The sequence below is a fragment of the Heterodontus francisci genome, chromosome 19 (genome assembly GCF_036365525.1).
Source record: "Heterodontus francisci isolate sHetFra1 chromosome 19, sHetFra1.hap1, whole genome shotgun sequence".
NCBI lineage: Eukaryota > Metazoa > Chordata > Chondrichthyes > Heterodontiformes > Heterodontidae > Heterodontus > Heterodontus francisci.
The window spans coordinates 81,864,392-81,886,567 of record NC_090389.1 but is presented as its reverse complement, the minus strand read 5'-3'; the positions used below and the strand labels follow the sequence as shown (position 1 = coordinate 81,886,567).

Below are 22,176 nucleotides of genomic sequence, written 5' to 3'. Positions count from 1 at the left end.
AAATATCTGTTTACTAATGTGTAGTGTACATATATCAGTAAAAGAAAAAGATGTTTGTAATGCGTGCCAATTTCTAACAACACCGTATCCATGTCACTGACCAGATTCTACACTGGACCTAGAGGAGTGGGGCAGGGGAGGGGGTATGAGAGGTAGGCTGGAATACAAAGTAAAGTGAGGATTGACAAAGCTTGTCAGTAGCTCCCCTGTTCTGAAATTACACCTTGACTGAAATGACGTAATCCCACTGGCTGCTGACTTCTCTTGAGCTGTCGCGTTCTTACTGGTCTCTTATAGGGGAAATCTAATCATGGGACTGCATACAAAATCTCCAAAATGATGATCTTTAACTTTTCATCCTGTCCAAGCCTAAAATCAAAGTGCCAAAATTTCTGCTTTATGCTAATTTTGTGAAAAAGTAGATCATTGTAAAGAGCCTGCCTCTGCTTTCTACTCACTTTCACTTTTCCCCCTTAAATTAGCCAAGGCAGAAAAACTGACCAGATCCTTATTCCCATTTGTAATTGCTGCAACTAATCATACTAAAAATTATTTCTTTTCCCTGTACTAGAGACAGCCTCCTGACTTCATTTCACTATCATGACACAGTTTAAAGATATTTTTCATCCTGAGTACCTGCCTCAAAAATGGGTCAGGATTGACAATTAAATATTGGGTCTAAAGCTTAAAGTCTAAACAGAGGAAGAAACAGGAGGAGTAGTAGAAATATTAATTAGAGATGGACTAGGTTTTCAAGGCATAAATAAAGAAGCGGCCCAAACAGAATTCCTTAATTGAGCTTAGGAGCAGCAAGGAATTGATCAGATTACTGGGAGTATATTATAGACCATACGAACATACAAATTAGGAGCAGGAGTTAGCCCCTCGAGCCTGCTCCACCAATCAATAAGATCATGGCTGATCTGATTGTAACCTCAACTCCACATTCCCGCCTACCCCCAATAACCTTCCACCCCTTGCTTATCAAAACTACCTGATCTGGCTCTGGGTAATGCAAAGAGCAAATAGGATGACCTAAATGCAGGAGATGATTTAGCAAAAACAGTGACCACATGATGATTAGGCTCAATGTTAAAAAAGATGAAAAAGAAAAGTACAGGTCAAGGGTAGCTGACTAAAGGAAAAAAGAGTAAATTATAGAGAGATTAAAAAAAATGACCTTGCCTAGGTTAAATGGACGGAGAAAATAAAACGCAAACTGGATTGTAGGCAAACACAAGGCGGAAAGGCAGCAGGGGCCCTCAGATAAGGTTGTGGGGTAGGTGGGGGGATACTGGTCGCAAGGGGACAAAAAATGGTCAAGAAGGGGAATGACCGCGGGGCAGCACCGGGCAGCAGGAGTACTGTGGATCCTGCTCCTCAAGGCTGAATAGGAAGGTGAGTAAAGAAAATACTTGCTTTTTGTTGGCAGCTGCAGAATTCCCACCAGAACTTGACATTTGCTCCACTCAGCACTGACCAATGCTGCTGTGGGAACCTGCAACAGGTGGGAGGCCCATTATTAGCATGTGAAAAAGTCCTAGCGCTGGATTTTCAGCCCCTGCCGGGGGCCGGGATTGGAGGCGGGTGGGGGAGCTAAAAATAGCCCCACCAGCCGGCCTGCTGGTTCCCTGCCTCCAGGACATTTTTGCGGAGGCAGGATCGGAGGTTGGTAGGGCTACCTGCCTGCACGTGATGGGTAGCCGATCCAGCTCATTAAGAGCCACTTGAGGCCAACTAAAGGAGCCCGATTGGGATTTTCCAGCTAGCCTCCAGGTTCCCGCACGCGACGGAGGCCAATTTAGGTGCCTGGAGGCCATCCTGTAGAGGTGATGTGGCTGCAAAAGCCATTTTTTAATTTAGATGAAAAAGTTGGAGAGAGGGCGCCTCCATCTTGAAGCACCCTCTCTCTTACTTACCTTCCATCACAGTCTGCTCCTCTTTTCAAGCTGGAAGGTCTCTGATTGGCCCTCCAGTTTTGAAATTTTTAACTGACCCTCCCCCCACGCACCACCCCCCCCCCCCACCCCCCAACCCAGCCTCAATATCTTTTGGGGGGCGAAGAGTTCCAGAGTTCCATTACCCTTTGTGTGAAGAAGTACTTCCTGACATCATGTTTGAACAGCCTAGCTCTAATTTTACGGATGTACCCCTTATTCTGGACTCTCTCACAGAGAGGAAATAACTTCTATCTACCCTATCAAATTAAATTGCCAGACCACATTCACTATATTTTTAGATTATAGACTTTCACAAGCATGATGAATCCTGGGAGAGCTTCACCTTCATTATGTTCTCTTGCTTTCTCCATGAGAAACAGAAACCGAGGTGCCAAAGATTATTGGTGTAGTCTTCTTCAAACTTGAGGGGGAAGATTTTTAAGATGGACTTGAAGCAACAAAAACTTGCATTTATATACTGCCTTTAAAGTAGGAATATGAGCCACAGGAGCATAGCCAGACAAAAAAAATGACATAGAGCCAAAGAGTCATAGAATGGTTACATCACAGAAGCAGGCAATTCAGCCCATCATGTCTGTGCTTCCTCTATAACTCACCTAGTCCCACTCTCCTGCCTTTTCCCTGTAGCCCTGTAAATTTTCTTTCTTCAGGGAAGGCAATATTAGGAGAGGCGATGAAAATCCTGGTCAGGGATAGGTTTTAAGGAAGGTCTGAAAGGAGGAGAGAGAGGTAAAAAGACAGATTTGTTTTAGGGAGGGAATTCAATAGTTTAGGGCCTAGACAATTGAAGGCAAGGTCTCCAGTGTGGATTGAAGGGAGGGGACTTCACCTGTTCCGCCCATTTCTCTGTGAAAATTGCATTCAGGCGTAGGATTCAGAATTGCACATTTAAATAGTTTCTTGCCTTTTTTGGGCAGGTGTGCTGGGTGCCCATTTAAAGGCCTGTCTGAAAATTGAATCAGGCAGGAAAAGTGATGTCCAAAGTCCCCACCGGATTTCCCTTTATAGTTGCCAGTTTTTCAGGAGAGAAACAGGTAGTCAGAAGTTGAAAATATCCTGATCCCATGTGAGTCTCCTGCTGATGCATGGGAAGTTTCTGTTAATCTCAGAATGAAAGTAGCCACAAGGAAGTTCACGAATGCAGGCTAGGAAAGACTCCTTAGTAGTTTAAAGAAAGAATTTTCATTAACATAATGCTCTTCACAAACACTGCGTTTCACAGTCAGTGAAGTACTTTTGAAGACTGGTCACTGCTGCATTGTAAGTTATGGCATTAACTATTTTAATTTTGTTGGCTCAGGGATAAATATAATCTTTCCTTCTCTATCTGCAAAAAATGCTGATGAGGGTGTAGAAGCATTAAAAAAACAGCCTCTTAAAGCATAAACAAGTTTACCCAGTTAGTAACCCTACTATGACTTCTGCACTCTGACCTTGCATTCAGAGGGTCAGAATGGAGAGATGGTGGTGTAGTGGTAATGTCATTGAACTACTAATCCAGAGGCTCAGGCTAATGCCGAGGGCATGGCATCTGGTGGACTTTAAATTAAATTAATGAATAAAAATCTGGAATTGAAAGCTAGTTTCAGTAATGGTGCCATGTAACTATCATCGATTGTTATAAAAACCCATCAGGTTCCTAATGTCCTTCAGGGGAGGAAATCTGCCATCCTTACCCAGTCTGGCCTAGATATGACTCCAGACCCACAGCAATGTAGTTGACTCTTAACTGCCCTCTGAAAAGGCCCAGCAAACCACTCAGTATTAAGGGTAATTAGGGATGGGCAACAAATGCTGCCATTGCCCACAACTCCCACATTCCATGAAAGAAGAAGAAAAAAGTTATTGGTTCATACCCAACTTTAAACACACAATTCTAGGCTAACACTTCACTGCATTGCTCAGGAAGGGGTGCATCATCTGAGATATGGTCATCATTGGTAGATGTAAGGCACCAGAGCACAATTTGAAGAATAGGGAAGTGTCTTAAGTAACTGTATGCAAATTAGCTGCTGCATTTTCAAGCAAACAATAGCATCTCTAGGTCACTGGCTATGTAGCACTTTTTATGTTCTAAGGATACGACAAGTTTGCAGACGACACTAAGATTGGCCGAAGGGCCTGTTCCTGTGTTGTAATTTTCTTTGTTCTTTGTTGTTCTTGGATACGATAAGGTGTTATACAAATACAGGGTTGATCCCCACTCTGTGCTGAGTTGTTATCATAGCTGGAGTGGCTATAGAGATGATACAATGGGCCTCACTGGAAAAACTAGCCAGATCTTGGTCTTGAGTGCTGTCCAGTGAACCCCACTGACTTTCTCTACTTTTAGTTAGGTTCTGGGCCTCAAACTAGAGAAACCTGGACTTACAGAGGTTGTGTTCCTGTAGTGCGTGCATGCAAGCAAAAATATTGGTTGGGATTCTGGTCCTTGATGACAAGTTAGTAAAGCAGGTGTAAATGAATCAAGTTGATTGAGCAGCAGTTTACGTTAACTGAAAATACATGTCATTAAGAAAGTGTCAACGACGACCCAATTGTTAAAACAAAAAAGCACTGATTTAAAGGAAGACTTGCATTTATGTAGTGCTTTTCACGGCCTCAGGATGTCCCAAAGCATGTTAGAGCCAATTAAATATTTTTGAGGTAGTGAGCCATGTTTGGTGCTCTTAATCTGAAACGAGGAATTAAGAGGGCTAAAAGGGGTCATGAAATATCTTTAGCAAACAGGGTTAAAGAAAATCCCAAAGCCTTTTATTCATATATAAGGAGAAAGAGGGTAACTAGAGAAAGGATTGGCCCACTAAAGGACAAAGGAGGAATGTTATGCTTGGACTCAGAGAAAATGGGTGAGATTCTAAACGAGTACTTTGCATCGGTATTCACCGAGGAGAGGGACATGACGGATGTTGAGGTTAGGAACAGATGTTTGATTACACTAGGTCAAGTCGGCATAAGGAGGGAGGAAGTGTTGGGTATTCTAAAGGGCATTAAGGTGGACAAGTCCCCAGGTCCGGATGGGATCTATCCCAGGTTACTGAGGGAAGCGAGAGAGGAAATAGCTGGGGCCTTAACAGATATCTTTGCAGCATCCTTAAACACGGGTGAGGTCCCGGAGGACTGGAGAATTGCTAATGCTGTCCCCTTGTTTAAGAAGGGTAGCAGGGATAATCCAGGTAATTATAGACCGGTGAGCCTGACGTCAGTGGTAGGGAAGCTGCTGGAGAAGATACTGAGGGATAGGATCTATTCCCATTTGGAAGAAAATGGGCTTATCAGTGATAGGCAACATGGTTTTGTGCAGGGAAGGTCATGTCTTACCAACTTAATAGAATTCTTTGAGGAAGTGACAAAGTTGATTGATGAGGGAAGGGCTGTCGATGTCATATACATGGACTTCAGTAAGGCGTTTGATAAGGTTCCCCATGGCAGGCTGATGGAGAAAGTGAAGGCGCATGGGGTCCAAGGTGTACTAGCTAGATGGATAAAGAACTGGCTGGGCAACAGGAGACAGAGAGTAGCAGTAGAAGGGAGTTTCTCAAAATGGAGACGTGTGACCAGTGGTGTTCCACAGGGATCCGTGCTGGGACCACTGTTGTTTGTGATATACATTAATGATTTGGAGGAAAGTATAGGTGGACTGATTAGCAAGTTTGCAGACGACACTAAGTTTGGTGGAGTAGCAGATAGTGAAGGGGACTGTCAGAGAATACAGCAGAATATAGATAGATTGGAGAGTTGGGCAGAGAAATGGCAGATGGAGTTCAATCAGGGCAAATGCGAGGTGATGCATTTTGGAAGATCCAATTCAAGAGTGAACTATACAGTAAATGGAAAAGTCCTGGGGAAAATTGATGTCCAGAGAGATTTGGGTGTTCAGGTCCATTGTTCCCTGCAACGCAGGTCAATAGAGTGGTCAAGAAGGCATACGGCATGCTTTCCTTCATCGGACGGGGTATTGAGTACAAGAGTTGGCAGGTCATGTTACAGTTGTATAGGACTTTGGTTCGGCCACATTTGGAATACTGCGTGCAGTTCTGGTCGCCACATTACCAAAAGGATGTGGATGCTTTGGAGAGGGTGCAGAGGAGGTTCACCAGGATGTTGCCTGGTATGGAGGGCGCTAGCTATGAAGAGAGGTTGAGTAGATTAGGATTATTTTCATTAGAAAGACGGAGGTTGAGGGGGGACCTGATTGAGGTGTACAAAATCATGAGAGGTATAGACAGGGTGGATAGCAAGAGGCTTTTTCCCAGAGTGGGGGTTTCAATTACTAGAGGACACGAGTTCAAAGTGAAAGGGGAAAAGTTTAGGGGGGATATGCGTGGAAAGTTCTTTACGCAGAGGGTGGTGGGTGCCTGGAACGCGTTGCCAGCGGAGGTGGTAGATGCGGGCACGATGGCGTCTTTTAAGATGTATCTAGACAGATACATGAATGGGCAGGAAGAAAAAAGAGATACAGAACCTTAGAAAATAGGCGACATGTTTAGAGAGAGGATCTGGATCGGCGCAGGCTTGGAGGGCCGAAGGGCCTGTTCCTGTGCTGTAATTATCTTTGTTCTTTAATATGTTTAATATGTTGGTGTTTCCTCTCTGGTCATTTTCACATTGCTGTCTAAGGGAGCTTGCTATCTGTGAATTGGCTGCTGGGTTTTCTATAGTGAGTACACTTCAAAAAGTACCTTATTGGCTGTAAAGCACTTTGAGATGTCCTGAGGTTGTGAAAGGGGCTATATAAATGCAAGTCTTTCTATCTTTCATATCTTTGTTTCTCTGTCCTGACTGCCCCTAACCTCTAATATTTCCCAATTCACTCAGAGGGAAAAATAAAAAGATATTCTTCAGAAGTATTTTCTCCCTGTACTCTCGTGATGCCTCCTGTAATTACTAAATGCTGCAACTTGCTCACATGTAGTAAGATGGGGAGATAAAAAAATCTGTCCATAAAAGGGCAGCGAAATAAAAGATAACTTTGTAATATTTTTGGCACAATGGTCTCACAAGGGTCAACGAGAACCCAGTGAAGTAATTTCTGGAAAGGCCTTGTACATTCTACACATGTACATCAATTCTGTTTATTTTGGACTCAGCAATGCTGACCGGAACGTGTTGTACAGTCCCAGCTTATCTGGATTGTTCCCCACACTTCCCAGTAAGAGGACAAAAAACATCTGCTTCAGTAGCATCCCTCTGGCACGGATCAAATGTAGAAAAAAAAGCTTAAGCACTCTATCTAATCTCTGAGCAGATCAATCACCAATGCCATAATGTTAAAGATACCACAGGTCAAAAATCCTCACACAGGTTGCTCTGGACAAAAAATTCCCAATCCCATTCCCGTTAACTGTGGGGAGAGGCTGAATAGAAACCTGCACTCAGGGAGGAAAGATCAGACAGAAAGCCAGCCTATGGATAAAAAGGAAAAGCAGCAAATGCTGGAAACTGAAATAAGAATGGAAGTAAGGATAGGTTCTGATGAAAGGACAACGACATGAAAGTGTTAACTCTATTTCTCTCTCCCCTGACGCTGCCTGACCTGCTAAATGTTTCCAGCACTTTCTGTATTCATTTTATATTTGTACAGAAAAAATGCACTCAAAGAGTGGTAAGAACGGGGAACTCACTACCATGTGGAGTGATTGAGTCAAATAGCATTGATGTGCTTAGGGGAAACTAGGTAAGTAGATGAGGGAGAAAGGAATAGAACCTTATGTTCTATTGAGGTAGATTAAGAAACGAGAGTAGGACGAGGCCTGTGTGATAAAGAAAAGAAAAAAAAGACTTGCATTTATATAGTGCCTTTCATAACCACAAGTAGTAATGTAGGAAATGTTTGGAGCATAAACACCAGCATCATGGTATGTTTCTGTGCTTTAATTCTATGTAAGTCTATATGAGGATAGATTAAGGATTTGGACGCAGATCCTTTCACAAGAACTATTCTGAGGAAGGGCCTGCACCAAAATATTAGCCTTTACAGATTCTAATTGAAAAATAACTGTATTTCCACAAGTTTCTGTTTTTACTTTAAAAGATACCTTAAACTGCTCTCAAGCAAGTCTTTTCAGCATGGCTGCCTTTAAGGAGCTAGAACCGAGTGCTTACTGAGCAGGGGCTGGTAAACCAGGTTCTCTTAGCTGGAGTGACACTCAATTTGGTTTGAACGTATAATGTATTTTGAAGTGAGTTACTCTTAAAAGTCAACATTGCTCCATGTATTTAAATAGATTACAACTTTACTTTGTGATAATAATTACATTTCCTGAGTTGATAGCTGTTACAGGGAAATCCAGTATGGGGAAAAAGGCAAAATTACCTTTACCCTCTGAAATATTATTGGCCCCGATTTTTGCCTGGGGCCCTGTGTTCAGACACAGATGTTGGGCGGTACAGTATTAGTAAGTGCCCGATAGTGCGCCAACACCACTCCTATGACTGGCGGTCAGCCTAATTTTCACCTTTTGGGCAAATTCCAGGGGTTGCTAATGCCTCTCAGGATGGCAAATATGTGGAGCATGCAGGAGACCACGATGATTTCAGAGATGTTGGCTAAGGTAAACTGAAGGAATTCATCTTGATCTGTCAAGGCCACTTAAGTGCTGTTTCAAAATGCCTGTTTGTATGTGTCTGGTTGCTGCATGCACCTTAATAGTTCTACACTCAACGAAACATAGCTTTTCTCAGTCAGGACATTTTATGCTCCTTGTAATGATACTTTTTTAATCTCTACAAAGTAATAGTGAGATTAGGATGTGAAAATAACAATACTTTTGTAATACCCTGTAACAAGGTCATGGGAACACTATCACCTCCAAGTCATACACCATCCTGACTTGCACATATATCACCATTCCTTCACTGTTGCTGGATCAATATCCTGGATATATGTCCAAGTCAGGATGGCACGGAGGGGAACTTGGAGGTGACGGTGTTGCCAATGACATTGCTGCTCCTGTCCTGGTCAGTGGTAGAAGTTTCAGGGGAGGGAGGTGCTGTTGATGTAACTGTAGTGAGTGCATCCTATACATGTACCAATGGTTGGTAGCTCCAATAAATAAATAATATAAGCAACAGTTTTATGCCACTACATCCATGCTGGAATGTAAAATAGTAATCCACACTTACCCATGATCCTTAAGAACAGTGGGCGCAAGCTGCAGGATAGCTCTGATGACGTCTAATCCATCTGCTCCACCATCTAGTGCATCATGGTCTTCATACCTGGAGGAATTCAGGTGAAGAAGCTTTCAAAAAATTCTGGATTTTTCCCCTATGATTCCCTCTTTTCTTGTTGTGAATGGCACCATGCTACTTTTCTCCTTGACTTTCTCAGATGCCTGCTGCTACGCAGGAATCCTTGATTGATAGAATAATCTGTTCATTGGACTCTAGAGGCTCAGCAGCCACAAATGGCTGGCAGGAGATGAGCACAAGTAGCCCTGGGGAAATAACAATGATTTTCCTCCCTCCCTTTTGAGATGTCAAGCTTCTGCTCAATAGCCTAAATTTTCTGAGTACATAACACCATCTTGTGTGGTTAGCATCCCATTTGTTTATAGTAATCTAAGCACACCATCTGAATCCCCTAAAATCTTTTTTGTTCAAACCGTTGCAAAGGTTATTTGTCAAAGCTGCTTTTAACCAAGCATCCTACTTTTATGTTGTCAACAAATTACATGATAGTGTTGTTAAAAAATTTTGAGTGTGTTCCTTCCATCCAAGCCCAAATTAGCTCTATATACGGAGTATACAAAAATGAACCCAGCACTGACCCTGAAGTATATCAGCTGCAATGTTTCTCCAGTCTGAAGAGCATCTATTCATCATAAATCTTTCCTTCCTCTCTTCCCTCCAGGCTGCTACACATTCTTATGATCCTACAATATATGAGGAAGTGGAGCACGAGTAGGCCATTTGGCCCTTCGAGCCTGCTCTACCATTCAATATGATTACGGCCAATGTTGTACCTCAACACCACCTGCATAAATTTGCATTTTTTAAACAAGTGTCTTGTAAGACACCTTCTCGATCGCTTTCCTAAAATCTATATACACATCTATTTCATCCCCTTTATATACCTGAATGATCAATTCTTCAAGTAACTCTTACATTTTTCGAAAACACCTTCCCTTTAACAAATTTGCACTGACTGCCCTTGATTAATCCATGCACTTTTAAATGCTGGCTAACTTTATCTTGATTATGACAGGCTTCATTGTGAGCTCTCCCCCACCACCCAAGCGAACACTATTGTATAACTAGACATTAAGTAGTAAAGGTAAACTCCTGTTTGCTAGGGATGCGGGGTCTGCTTACGGGTATGTCCGATGATGTTGAAACTGCGCAAATATCTCATACAGATCTAGAATTTACAACAGACCTGGACAGTCAGTCAACTAGCAGGGGAGCTCTTACTCCATTATACTCGGCTGAATTTGAACCCAGACAGGAGATGTACAGGGGGAATTTTATGGAGGCAATGGGGGTCTTGGCTGGAGAACTAGCGGGAGACCTGCGTTGCCTCCTTTGAGGAAGATCTGCCGAATGACAGGCCAATCAGGCACTCAAGAGGCCACTGGCGGGTTTTTTCCTGCGATCAGGACCCCACGGGCAGCAAGTCCCACACACCTAGAGCGGCCAATCAGAGGCCAGCAGCTCTTTTACTTGGCAGCGCCACCAGGGAGGCAGCGGCTGCTACCAGAATGGCACCCACCAGAGGCCTAGGATCGTGCAGTGACCCAAGCCAGAGGTAAACGATGGTGGGAGGGTTTTGCGGGGTGGGGATTCACAGGGAGGGGAGTATGGGGGAGGGGGGGGGGCGGTCAGCAGCAATAGCATGGGTGTGGCTCTCAGTGGGCCCCCCCACCTTCCCGATGCTGGGCGTCTCAATCAGGCACTGAGTGCCTTTGAATGAGGGACCACCGCGAGACCACAAGCAACCACACACGGGTTTGCATGTTGTCTCCTCACGCAGCAACAGGACTGCCCGCCGCTGGATTAATACCAGCGGCGGCAGGAAGAGGCCCTTAATTTGGTAATAATTGCTCATTAAGGGTCTCAATCCATGGCGGGGGGTGGGGGGGTAGGCCATCCAAGGGTCTTCCCGCCACTGTCTTAATCAGGGTGGAGGTGGGAAGGTGGCAGTGCCCCCACCCCTCCCCACCTCCAAACTCGCCATGGGGACAGCATAAAATACCGCCTGTAAAAACAGTATATTAACCAGCTCTGTCCCTTGTCCCTTGCTATGTTTTATGAAGTCGTGGAAGGTATGCAGGATTCATGGGGTTCATTGGAAGTGCAGAGAATATGTTCTGTTCGATTTACCTGAGGATTTCTGGCATTAGCCTGGACATATCTTCATGGAACACGTATGGAGGGTTACTGATAATGACATCCACTGATCCACAGATCCAAGCCAGCTTCCGGGAATCTGTGTGGTACAAATTATGGTTCAGGACAGGTGTGGCCCTGCAATCTGCTGTACTCAACATTCTATAATCGCAGCCAGAAACAAGATCGACAGTACACCACAGAATTTTTAGGAAAAGGAAAGGATATTGGATTCAACAGGCCCATTATTTTTCATGGATCATCTTCACCTTCACATCATATTCCTCAACCTCTTCTCTCCAAAGTATTGCCTACATTATAAGGGGCTCGAATTCACAAAAAATAAAAGTTTAATTTTCGTTTTAAAATATTCACTGGCTTTTATTTAACCCAAGGATGATAGAAAACAGAGAAACCTTTCGGAATGTTATTCTGCCCTTTTAACCAGTACAAAGGGTTGAACAAACTGTGCTCAAATAGGTCATTAACCCTTCAATTGAACTGTTTGTTTCGTTAGGGTTACCAAGTCCATCCCATTTCATTCAAGATTGTACAAAAAAAGAAAGTGGGATGGCAAACAATATTTTGATTAGTAGTTACCCGCGTGTAATATATTCAAGCTAAATGTTGAGGTCTGCCAGTTAACCAATATTGTTGGACTGTTTTTTAGAAAGGCAGAACACAGTGAAAAGAATTCTCTGTTTCACCCCGGGTCTTGTTATATTTACCTATATACGGTGCAGGTAAGGGCAGACTCTTGTTCATAAGGGACATGAAATTCACTTACGGGATTGACCAGTAGTGTGGAACCCAAGGTGAATATCTAGGGTAAGATCCTCAAAAATGTAACACCCAAAAATTATTACTGTTAAACCCAGATGTGAAAGGGCTGTTGTTAGTATCAAGGGTTTCTCCTACATTATACACATTGGGGACTATTTCAACCTCAATTGTCAGAGGGGAAAACCCATGGAATCGGATGGAACTGTGATTTTACACACCACCTGACTTCAATGGTCAGTAAAATCAGACAGGTGCAAAACTTGTGCTGGACCTGATCCCATCAGTATTCAGATGTCAGGTTAAAATTGCCCCTCAAATTGTCCTAACTATCAGGGACACAAGTACATCCCATCACACCAATAAACATTTTATAACTTTCTTGCAGGAAGGTTTAGCCTGCACTTGCATTCAATAAATACATACTTTTCGGTTCCTATCATGATATTTACAACCTGAAACATGACTATGCTTGAGGTTATTGCTTTTAGTTGCTCAGGGGTGAAGGTTTAAGTAGTTATAACACACAGGTTACATTGTGAAATGGAAGCATTGCATTTTCCACTTTAAATAAAATTTTAGGGTCTTCTAAAGGGCAATAAATGCCATTTCTAATGATAATGCTTTCAAATCACTCCATGGCTTCGCCCGTCCCTATCTCTATAATCTCCTCCAGCTCCATAAACCTCAGAGTTTTGCACTCCTCTAATTCTGGCTTCATGTGCATCCTGATATTAATCATGCCACCACTGGTGGCTTCACCTTCAAATGTCTAGGCTCTAAGCTCTGGTATACTCACCCTAAGCTCTGGAATATCCTTCCTAAGCCTCTCCGTCACTCACTCCTCCTTTAAGACACTCCTTAAAGCCTACCTCCTTGACCAAACTTGAACAACTTGGGGGTGGAGGAGGGAAGTGCGCACCCAACCCTCCTAGTCTTGGCAGTGTGAAGCAAAGTTGGCGGGTTTGGAATTTTGGGCAGCTGGAGGCTGCCGGCCAGCACCAAAAGAATGGGCGGCAGCAACAAAGGGGTTTCACAAATGTCTTGATGGAGGGAATGGAAGGAGCCTGACGCTGGATTGGACCAAACATTTCCTCTGGGGTCCGCAGGTGCAGGATATTAGCGAGTATGTCATCCGACCGAATTTAACTACCCACACACGTGCCTGATTTCTGTTGGGCAAATAGGGTCAAAATTGCCCTCTTTGTCATATTTATTGAAAATATAAAACAGGTAAATGTACAATTCTCAGTACAAAGTGTATTTACAGTAATCAAAACTTTACTGATCTCCATGAACTGTTAGAAAAAAAATTCTCCTGTGCTAACATAGCACTAACCCCTGAAACATACTTAAATTTTACTTGGCTATTGCTAACATTACAAAGTATTACAAAGTTTTTACAGCACAGCAACAGGCCATTTGGCCCAACAGATTCATGCCAGTTTTTATGCTCCAGTCAAGCCTTCTCCTACGCTTCTTCATCTAACCCCATCAACATATCCTTCTATTCCTTTCTCCCTCATGCATTTATCTAGCTTTCCCTTAAATTTGCCTCAACTACTCCATGTGATACCCAGTTCCACATTTTAACCATTCTCTGGGTAGGAAGTTGCTCCTGAAGTATTTACTGGGAAGCCACTGATTAACTTCCTATCCTTGGTAGCCTCATAGATTGACTCTCAAGAACAACCCAATAACTCCTAGTCATCAAACAAACTAAAATATATGGTCCTTTTGGAAAGATGTAAAGGTAACAGGGTTGTAGTGGTGGGTGATTTTAACTTCCCCTATATTGACTGGGACTCACTTAGGACTACGGGCTTGGATGGGGCAGAATTTGTAAGGAGCATCCAGGAGGGCTTCTTGAAACAATACGTAGATAGTCCAACTAGGGATGGGGCCGTACTGGACCTGGTATTGGGGAATGAGCCCAGCCAGGTGGTCTAAGTTTCAGTAGGGGAGCATTTTGGGAACAGTGACCATAATTTCATAAGTTTTAAGGTACTTGTGGATAAGGATAAGAGTCGTCCTCGGGTGAAGGTGCTAAATTGGGGGAAGGCTAATTATAACAATATTAGGCAGGAACTGAAGAATTTAGATTGGGGGCGGCTGTTTGAGGGTAAATCAACATCTGACATGTGGGAGTCTTTCAAACGTCAGTTGATTAGAATCCAGGACCAGCATGTTCCTGTGAGGAAGAAGGATAAGTTTGGCAAGTTTCGGGAACCTTGGATAACGCGGGATATTGTGAGCCTCGTCAAAAAGAAAAAGGAAGCATTCGTAAGGGCTGGAAGGCTAGGAATAGACAAATCCCTTGAGGAATATAAAGACAGTAGGAAGGAACTTAAGCAAGGACTCAGGAGGGCTAAAAGGGGTTATGAGAAGTCATTGGCAAACAGGATTAAGGAAAATCCCAAGGCTTTTTACACGTATATAAAGAGCGAGAGGGTAACCAGGGAAAGGGTTGGCCCACTCAAGGACAGAGAAGGGAATCTATGTTTGGAGCCAGAGGAAATGGGCGAAGTACTAAATGAGTACTTTGCATCAGTATTCACCAAGGAGAAGGACTTGGTGGATGATGAGCCTAGGGAAGGGAGTGTAGATAGTCTCAGTCATCTCATTATCAAAAAGGAGGAGGTGTTAGGTGTGTTGCAAAGCATTAAGGTAGATAAATCCCCAGGGCCTGATGGGATCTACCCCAGAATACTGAGGGAGGCAAGGGAAGAAATTGCTGGGGCCTTGACAGAAATCTTTGCATCCTCATTGGCTACAGGTGAGGTCCCAGAGGACCGGAGAATAGCCAATGTTGTTCCTTTGTTTAAGAAGGGTAGCAAGGATAATTCAGGAAATTATAGGCCGGTGAGCCTTACGTCAGTGGTAGGGAAATTATTAGAGAGGATTCTTCGGGACAGGATTTACTCCCATTTGGAAACAAATGGACTTATTAGCGAGAGGCAGCATGGTTTTGTGAAGGGGAGGTCGTGTCTCACTAATTTGATTGAGTTTTTTGAGGAAGTGACAAAGATGATGAAGGAAGGGCAGTGGATGTTATCTATATGGACTTCAGTAAAGCCTTTGACAAGGTCCCTCATGGCAGACTGATACAAAAGGTGAAGTCACATGGGATCAGAGGGGAGCTGGCAAGATGGATACAGAACTGGCTCGGTCATAGAAGACAGAGGGTAGCAGTGGAAGGGAGCTTTTCTGAATGGAGGGATGTGACTAGTGGTGTTCCACAGGGATCAGTGCTGGGACCTTTGCTCTTTGTAGTATATATAAATGATTTGGAGGAAAATGTAGCTGGTCTGATTAGTAAGTTTGCGGACGACACAAAGGTTGGTGGAGTTGCGGACAGTAATGAGGATTGTCAGAGGATACAGCAGGATATAGATCGGTTGGAGACTTGGGCGGATAAATGGCAGATGGAGTTTAATTTGGACAAATGTGAGGTAATGCATTTTGGAAGGTCTAATGCAGGTGGGAAGTATACAGTAAATGGCAGAATCCTTAGGAGTATTGACAGGCAGAGAGATCTGGGCGTACAGGTCCACAGGTCACTGAAAGTGGCAACGCAGGTGGATAAGGTAGTCAAGAAGGCATACGGCATGCTTGCCTTCATCGGTCGGGGCATAGAGTATAAAAATAGGCAAGTCATGATGCAGCTGTACAGAACTTTAGTTAGGCCACACTTAGAATATTGCGTGCAATTCTGGTCACACTACCAGAAGGATGTGGAGGCTTTGGAGAGGGTACAGAAGAGGTTTACCGGGATGTTGCCTGGTCTGGCGGGCAGTAGCTATGAGGAGAGGTTGGATAAACTCAGATTCTTTTCACTGGAACGACGGAGGTGGTGGGGCGACATGATAGAGGTTTACAAAGTTATAAGCGGCATGGACAGAGTGGATAGTCAGAAGCTGTTTCCCAGGGTGGAAGAGTCAGTTACTAGGGGACATAGGTTTAAGGTGAGAGGGGCAAAGTTTAGAGGGGATGTGCGAGGCAAGTTTTTTTACACAGAGGGTGGTGAGTGCCTGGAACTTGTTGCCGGGGGAGGTGGTGGAAGCAGGTACCATAGAGACGTTTAAGAGGCATCTTGACAAATACATGAATAGGATGGGAATAGAGGGATACGGACCCCGGAAGTGCAGAAGGTTTTAGTTTAGGCAGGCATCAAGATCGGCGCAGGCTTGGAGGGCCGAATGGCCTGTTCCTGGGCTGTACTGTTCTTTGTCCTGTCTATCTCACATCCTGAATCAATTCTGATATAGCTGTCAATCAAACTTACTGCTTTAAAAGACCAAGAGGAAGTCAAAGATATTTTCTGGTTAACCTTTCCCAGCTCACATGAGATTGCAACATTGTCAAAACAATTATCAGGGAGACTGTAGGGGCAGAAGATTGTTCAAAAATATGAGGAACAACGTACAAACAGATATTCTTTCTTGCTTTCTTTGGCCTCCTTGTCTCGAGAGACAATGGGTAAGCGCCTGGAGGTGGTCAGTGGTTTGTGAAGCAGCGCCTGGAGTGGCTATAAAGGCCAATTCTAGAGTGACAGACTCTTCCACAGGTGCTGCAGATAAAATTGGTTGTCAGGGCTGTTACACAGTTGGCTCTCCCCTTGCGCTTCTGTCTTTTATCCTGCCAACTGCTAAGTCTCTTCGACTCGCCACTCTTTAGCCCCGCCTTTATGGCTGTCCGCCAGCTCTGGCGATCACTGGCAACTGACTCCCACGACTTGTGATCAATGTCACAGGACTTCATGTCGCGTTTGCAGATGTCTTTAAAGCGGAGACATGGACCGCCGGTGGGTCTGATACCAGTGACGGGCTCACTGTACAATGTGTCCTTGGGGATCCTGCCATCTTCCATGGGGATGGCCAAGTCATCTCAAGAGCCGCTGGCTCAGTAGGGTGTATATGCTGGGGATGTTGGCCGCCTCAAGGACTTCTGCGTTGGAGATGTGGTCCTGCCACCTGATGCCAAGGATTCTCTGGAGGCAGCGAAGATGGAATGAATTGAGACGTCGCTCTTGGCTGACATACGTTGTCCAGGCCTTGCTGCTGTAGAGCAAGGTACTTAGCATTAATATCTATCTGTCTGAGTACCTTCCTCAGACAGATATTAATGCTAATGAAATGACCTACAGTCTATCAGACTGTCCATGTGTATTCTCTGCAACTTGAGAAATCAGCTAAGAAGTAATCTAGAAAGTATCCCATTTTTGTCTTGAGGCTCCCTGTTTGACCTATCTTCAAACATGTGCCGTATTTATCTATTACCTGGCCATACACAGCTACTCAAAATCCCCTTTATTTTTGTTGCCCTTGCCATTAAACATTCACCCTGATATAAACAAATTACAAAGCAAACATTACTAAAACAGGCTATTTGGTCATTATCACATTGGTGTTTGTGCGAGCTCGCTGTGTGCAAATTGGCTGTCACCTTTCCTACACTACAGCTTCAAGTGACTACACTTCAAGAGTACATATTTGGCTGGAAAATGCTTTGATACATCTTGAGGTCATGAGATGCGCTATATAAATGCAAGTGCTCTCTTTCTTACTAAGAGGTGTATCAACTGATTAGAAAAAATAAGCACCTTGATTTTCCATGAAGCCACAATAACAAAATATCATCAGACCCAGCTCAACATAAATAATTTAACAAAATTTCAAAGGCAGGGAAAGACTGCACAAGTGAAAGTGGCTCACTAAGATGATGCTGCTGATAGTCGCTTCTAAGAATCTGTAATCAAACCGGCGACCACAAAGCAAAATAACCTGATACTGGCCAAGCCATCAGAAACATGCATTTGCTTAATTTGCAGCATCTGTCATCTGCACCCACTGACATCACACATCCTGGAGGTGCAAGAATGTGGGGAAGGCCTGTACTGGGAATTTCCAAAATGAACAAATGCGAAACTGAGCTGTACAGTCAGCATGCCCACACAACAGTGGTGGCTCTGGGAACTCTACACCACAGCCCATGAGTTTCTGAGCCTGTGCTGACATTGCAGTGCTTTGCTAGGAGCAGGCATGCTGCTAGCCAGGACCTTACCTGCCTAATTGTGAGGTCAAATATGTGGCTGCATCACAGGCATGCATGGGCCCTCATTTGAATGTTTTACATGATTTTGAACAGGCCGCTGTGACCAATGTCTCTAACACTATCAGCATATCCTTTTTTCCTTTCTCCCTCACGTAGTCATTTAGCTTCCCCATAAATGCATCTATGCTATTGGCCTCAACCACTCCATGTGGTCATGAGTTCTACATTCTAACCATACTCTGGGTAAAGAAGTTGCTCCCGAATTCCTTATTGGATTTATTAACAACTATTCTTGAATTTATGGCCCCTATTTTGATCTTCCCTCACAAGTGGAAATATCTTCTCTACGTCTACCTTACCAAAACCCTTAATAATTTTAAAGACCTCTGTTAGACCAAGCCTGGCCTTCCCTTTGCTGGAGAAAAGAACCCCAGCTTATTCAGTTTTCCCTGATAGTTATAGGACAGAATTTTGGAAGCCACCAGAGGAGGGAACAGAAGCAGACTGGCCTGGAATTTCCCGTCCCCAACTGTCATGCCGGCACAGTCCCGCCTCTCAGACATTTTTAAGGTTGAGGTTATTATGGGCCTATTAAGGCCCTCTCTCCCGCTCCAAGTGGAATTTTCCAGTCAGCAGGCAGACCCCCAGCAGTGACCGAAACACAGCCAGTGAAAGGAAGTGGCTTCTCGACGGCAGACCATGGCTCCAGTGTCCATTTCACTATCTAAGATCCCCCCCTGCAGCTGACTTGCAAATGGCTGCAGGCTGCCTTGCAGAGGGCCCCAGTCTGCCGTTGGGAAGCCGCCTCAGTTCACTGTAGAGGGAGTCCCCCTCCACAAAGGTGGTCCGGCAACTTTGGCCATTTGTATTCACAAAGATTTTAAAAGTCAGGGTGCCTCCATCTTAGGCCACACTCTTTCTCCTTTACCGGCACAGCAGACTGCAGCTTTCTCACTGCTGGCGGGCATCTTATTGGCCCTCCAGCTTTGAGAGCCCACCCACCATCCTTAAGTAGACAACAAGCGGCCCTCTGGCCATTAATTGGCCAACCCAACAAAAATCGTGCTGGCTGTGCACGTCATGGGGGGGTCGGGACCCAGAAATGATCCTGATGTCAGGGTCTTGACCCCAAAATAAAATTCCTGCCCGTAACCTCTCAGTTCTGATATCAACCTGGCACATGTTTTTTGAATTTCTCCAGTGCGTCTATATTCTTTTTGTAATATGGACACCATAAATGCTCATAGTACTCCAAGCATGGTCTAACCAAAGTTCTGTAGAAGTTTAACATAACTTCTCTGTTTTTCAATACTAATGTGCACTTTTGGACCCCGACCAGCATCAAAAGTAGCAGTGCAGCCCACATTTCCGCTGTACAGTTGCGAGTAATTAGTCAACTCTCCCTGTACTTCCGATAACCTGTCCTTCGATGGTGAGCTGCAGCTCTTTAAGAGCTGATGTCTCCCTGGATTTTCTACTCCCCAGCAAAGTATGCTATAGACCAAGCTCTCCAGGCAATCAATCCTATTATTAGAAAATAAGGGAGCAGAGTGTTTCCTGGATGACAGAAAATTAAATTGGATAAACAAAAAGTTAAAACGATAACTTCCTGTGCCCTCGTTTTTACATACCTGATATAATATCGAACTGCAATTCTTGAAGCCTATGCTGAACACACAACCTGCAGACGCAATCAACAAAAAAGTTAATTATGGTATTGCTAGAATGGTCCCAGTTTTATCTGACAAAATAGAATGCCAGTTGACCTTTCCTGTAATATGTAAGGGGTTGCTGTACTTTAATAATCACGTCCACCGGCTTGAGGAGAATGAATAAGTCAAATTCAATTTTCCTTTCATGGGAGGATAAATTCAGCCTGTGTACATTCCAAATGTGCAGCCATTCTCAACAGGAGCATCAATCAAAGCATCAGATGAAAAGGTCAGCATGTCCCAAATCACCACACCCCTGATTTTTCTATTATTCAATCGCTCCCAATCTGCTACCTCTGGTGTTCCCCCAAAGATCTGTCCTCAGTAGAGCCTGGCTTGGGTATAAAATTAAAACCCAACCTGGGCCCAACCCATCAACAGCCAACCCAAACCGGGCCCGAGTCCTTTAATTTTTTTTAAGTGACCTGACTCGAAAATAACAAACAGATTAAATGTAGATTAAAACGAAAACAATATGAAACAAAACAGTACAGTCCAGACTGACCCGACCCGAGCCCGAATGCTGGACGCAGAATACAGACCCAACTCGACCCGAACCCGACACATGTAGTTGGGTTTGGTCGGGTAGCCAGGCTTTAATCCTCGGTCCCCTCTTATTTTTCAATTACATGCTGCCCCTTGGCGACATCATCTGAAAACACAGCGTCAGTTTCCATATCTTCACTGACGACACCACCTCTTAACTCCTCCCTGTCTCAATTGTCACACTGCTTGTCTGACATCCAGTACTGGATGAGCAGAAATTGCCTCCAACTAAATATTGGAAAGACCAAATCCACAGTCTTCCATCCCCACCACAAACTCCGTTCTCTAGCTAAAGTCTCCATCCTTCTCCCTGGCAACTGTCTGAAGCTAAACCAGACTGCTTGCAACCTCTTTATTATATTTGACCCTGAAATTAGCTTCCGACCACATATCCACACCATAACTAAGACCGCCTATTTCCACCTCTATAACATCACCCATCTCCGCCCTGCCTCAGCTCATCCGCTGCTGAAACTCTCATCTATGCCTGTGTTATCTCTAGACTTGACTGTTCCAATGTACTCCTGGCTGGCCTCCCATGTTTTACCTCTGTAAGCTGGAGGTCATCCAAAACTTTTCTGCCTGTGTCCTAACTCGCATCAGGTCCCGTTCACCTATCACCCCTGTGCTTGCTGACCTATATTGGTCCCCGGTTAAGCACTGCCTCGATTTTAAAATTTTCATCCTTGTTTTCATATCCCTCCATGGCCTCATCCCTTTCTACCTCTGTAATCTCCTTCAGCCCACAACCCTCCGAGCTATCTGCGCTCCTCTAATTCTGGTCTCTTGTGCATCTCTGACTCCAGTTGCTCCCCCATTAGTGGCCGTAATTTCAGCTGCAAGGGCCCTAAGCTCTGTAATTCCTTCCCTAAACCGATCTGCTTTGCCACCTCTCCTTTAATACACTCGTTAAAACCTCTTTGAGCTCTGCCCTAAAATTTCTTTATGTGGCTTGGTGTCAAATTTAGTTTTACAATACTCCTGTGAAGTGCCTTGGGACATTTTATTACGTTAAAGGCTCTACATTAATACAAATTGTTGCTGTTATTGTTAATTAAATTTACCTTGGTATTCTGGGATTTTTGCCAGTGTTTTAGGAATCGTATTATACAGTTCCATCCATTTTTCCATACCAAAATGCCTTGTGGGCATCTTTTGACATAATGTAGCTTTCAGGGAAGTAACTTGTAGAATACTGCACATTGTTTAGACCAAAAATGTTTTATTAGTAAATGCCTTTTGATGACACGATTACTATATTCTTCTGGCAAACAGAGTTTTTTGGTAATTCTGTCATTCTTGTCTACAGTTTTGCTGCATCCACCAATGGTAGCTGTGCCTTCTGTTACAGATGCCTTAAGCTCTGGAATTCCCTCCCTAAACATCCCTCCCCTCCTTCAAGTCACTCCTTAAAACCTACTTCTTTGGCCAAGTTTTTGGTCACCTGTCCTAATATCTCCCAATGTGGCTCAGTGTCAAGTTTTGCTTGATAATCACTCCTGTGTCGTGCCTTGAGCCATTAAAGGCGCTATATAAATGCAAGTGGTTGTTTTCGAGATAGAAATTCATTTTTAATCTTCAGTCACTGTTACAATTTCATGTTTTCAAAGATTCTTTTCTGATTCAATAGTTTGACTGCAGTTTTTGTAACAGAGCATAGGTTTGGGAATTAGAACTGCATTGTTGCAGCCCCGTCCCTAAACCCAATGCTGCAAGTGTGGTTTTGCTAAATTTACCCGATGGCCCCCTGCGGCCTAGAAACTGCACCTTTTCAATAATCTATTCCTTGAAGT

General features: G+C 44.0%; 1 protein-coding gene across 2 annotated transcripts in view; it reads right to left on the bottom strand.

The window, feature by feature from the left end:
- Positions 1–22,176, bottom strand: part of hemk1 (HemK methyltransferase family member 1) — a 121,239-nt gene that overhangs the window by 12,815 nt on the left and 86,248 nt on the right. For both annotated transcript variants that reach the window (XM_068052105.1, XM_068052106.1), the window contains exons 7-9: positions 19,757–19,806; positions 11,286–11,391; positions 9,087–9,182 (exon numbers count right to left, since the gene is read on the bottom strand). In XM_068052105.1, coding sequence (XP_067908206.1) covers positions 9,087–9,182; positions 11,286–11,391; positions 19,757–19,806 — 252 coding nt within the window. The remainder of the gene's footprint in view (positions 1–9,086; positions 9,183–11,285; positions 11,392–19,756; positions 19,807–22,176) is intronic.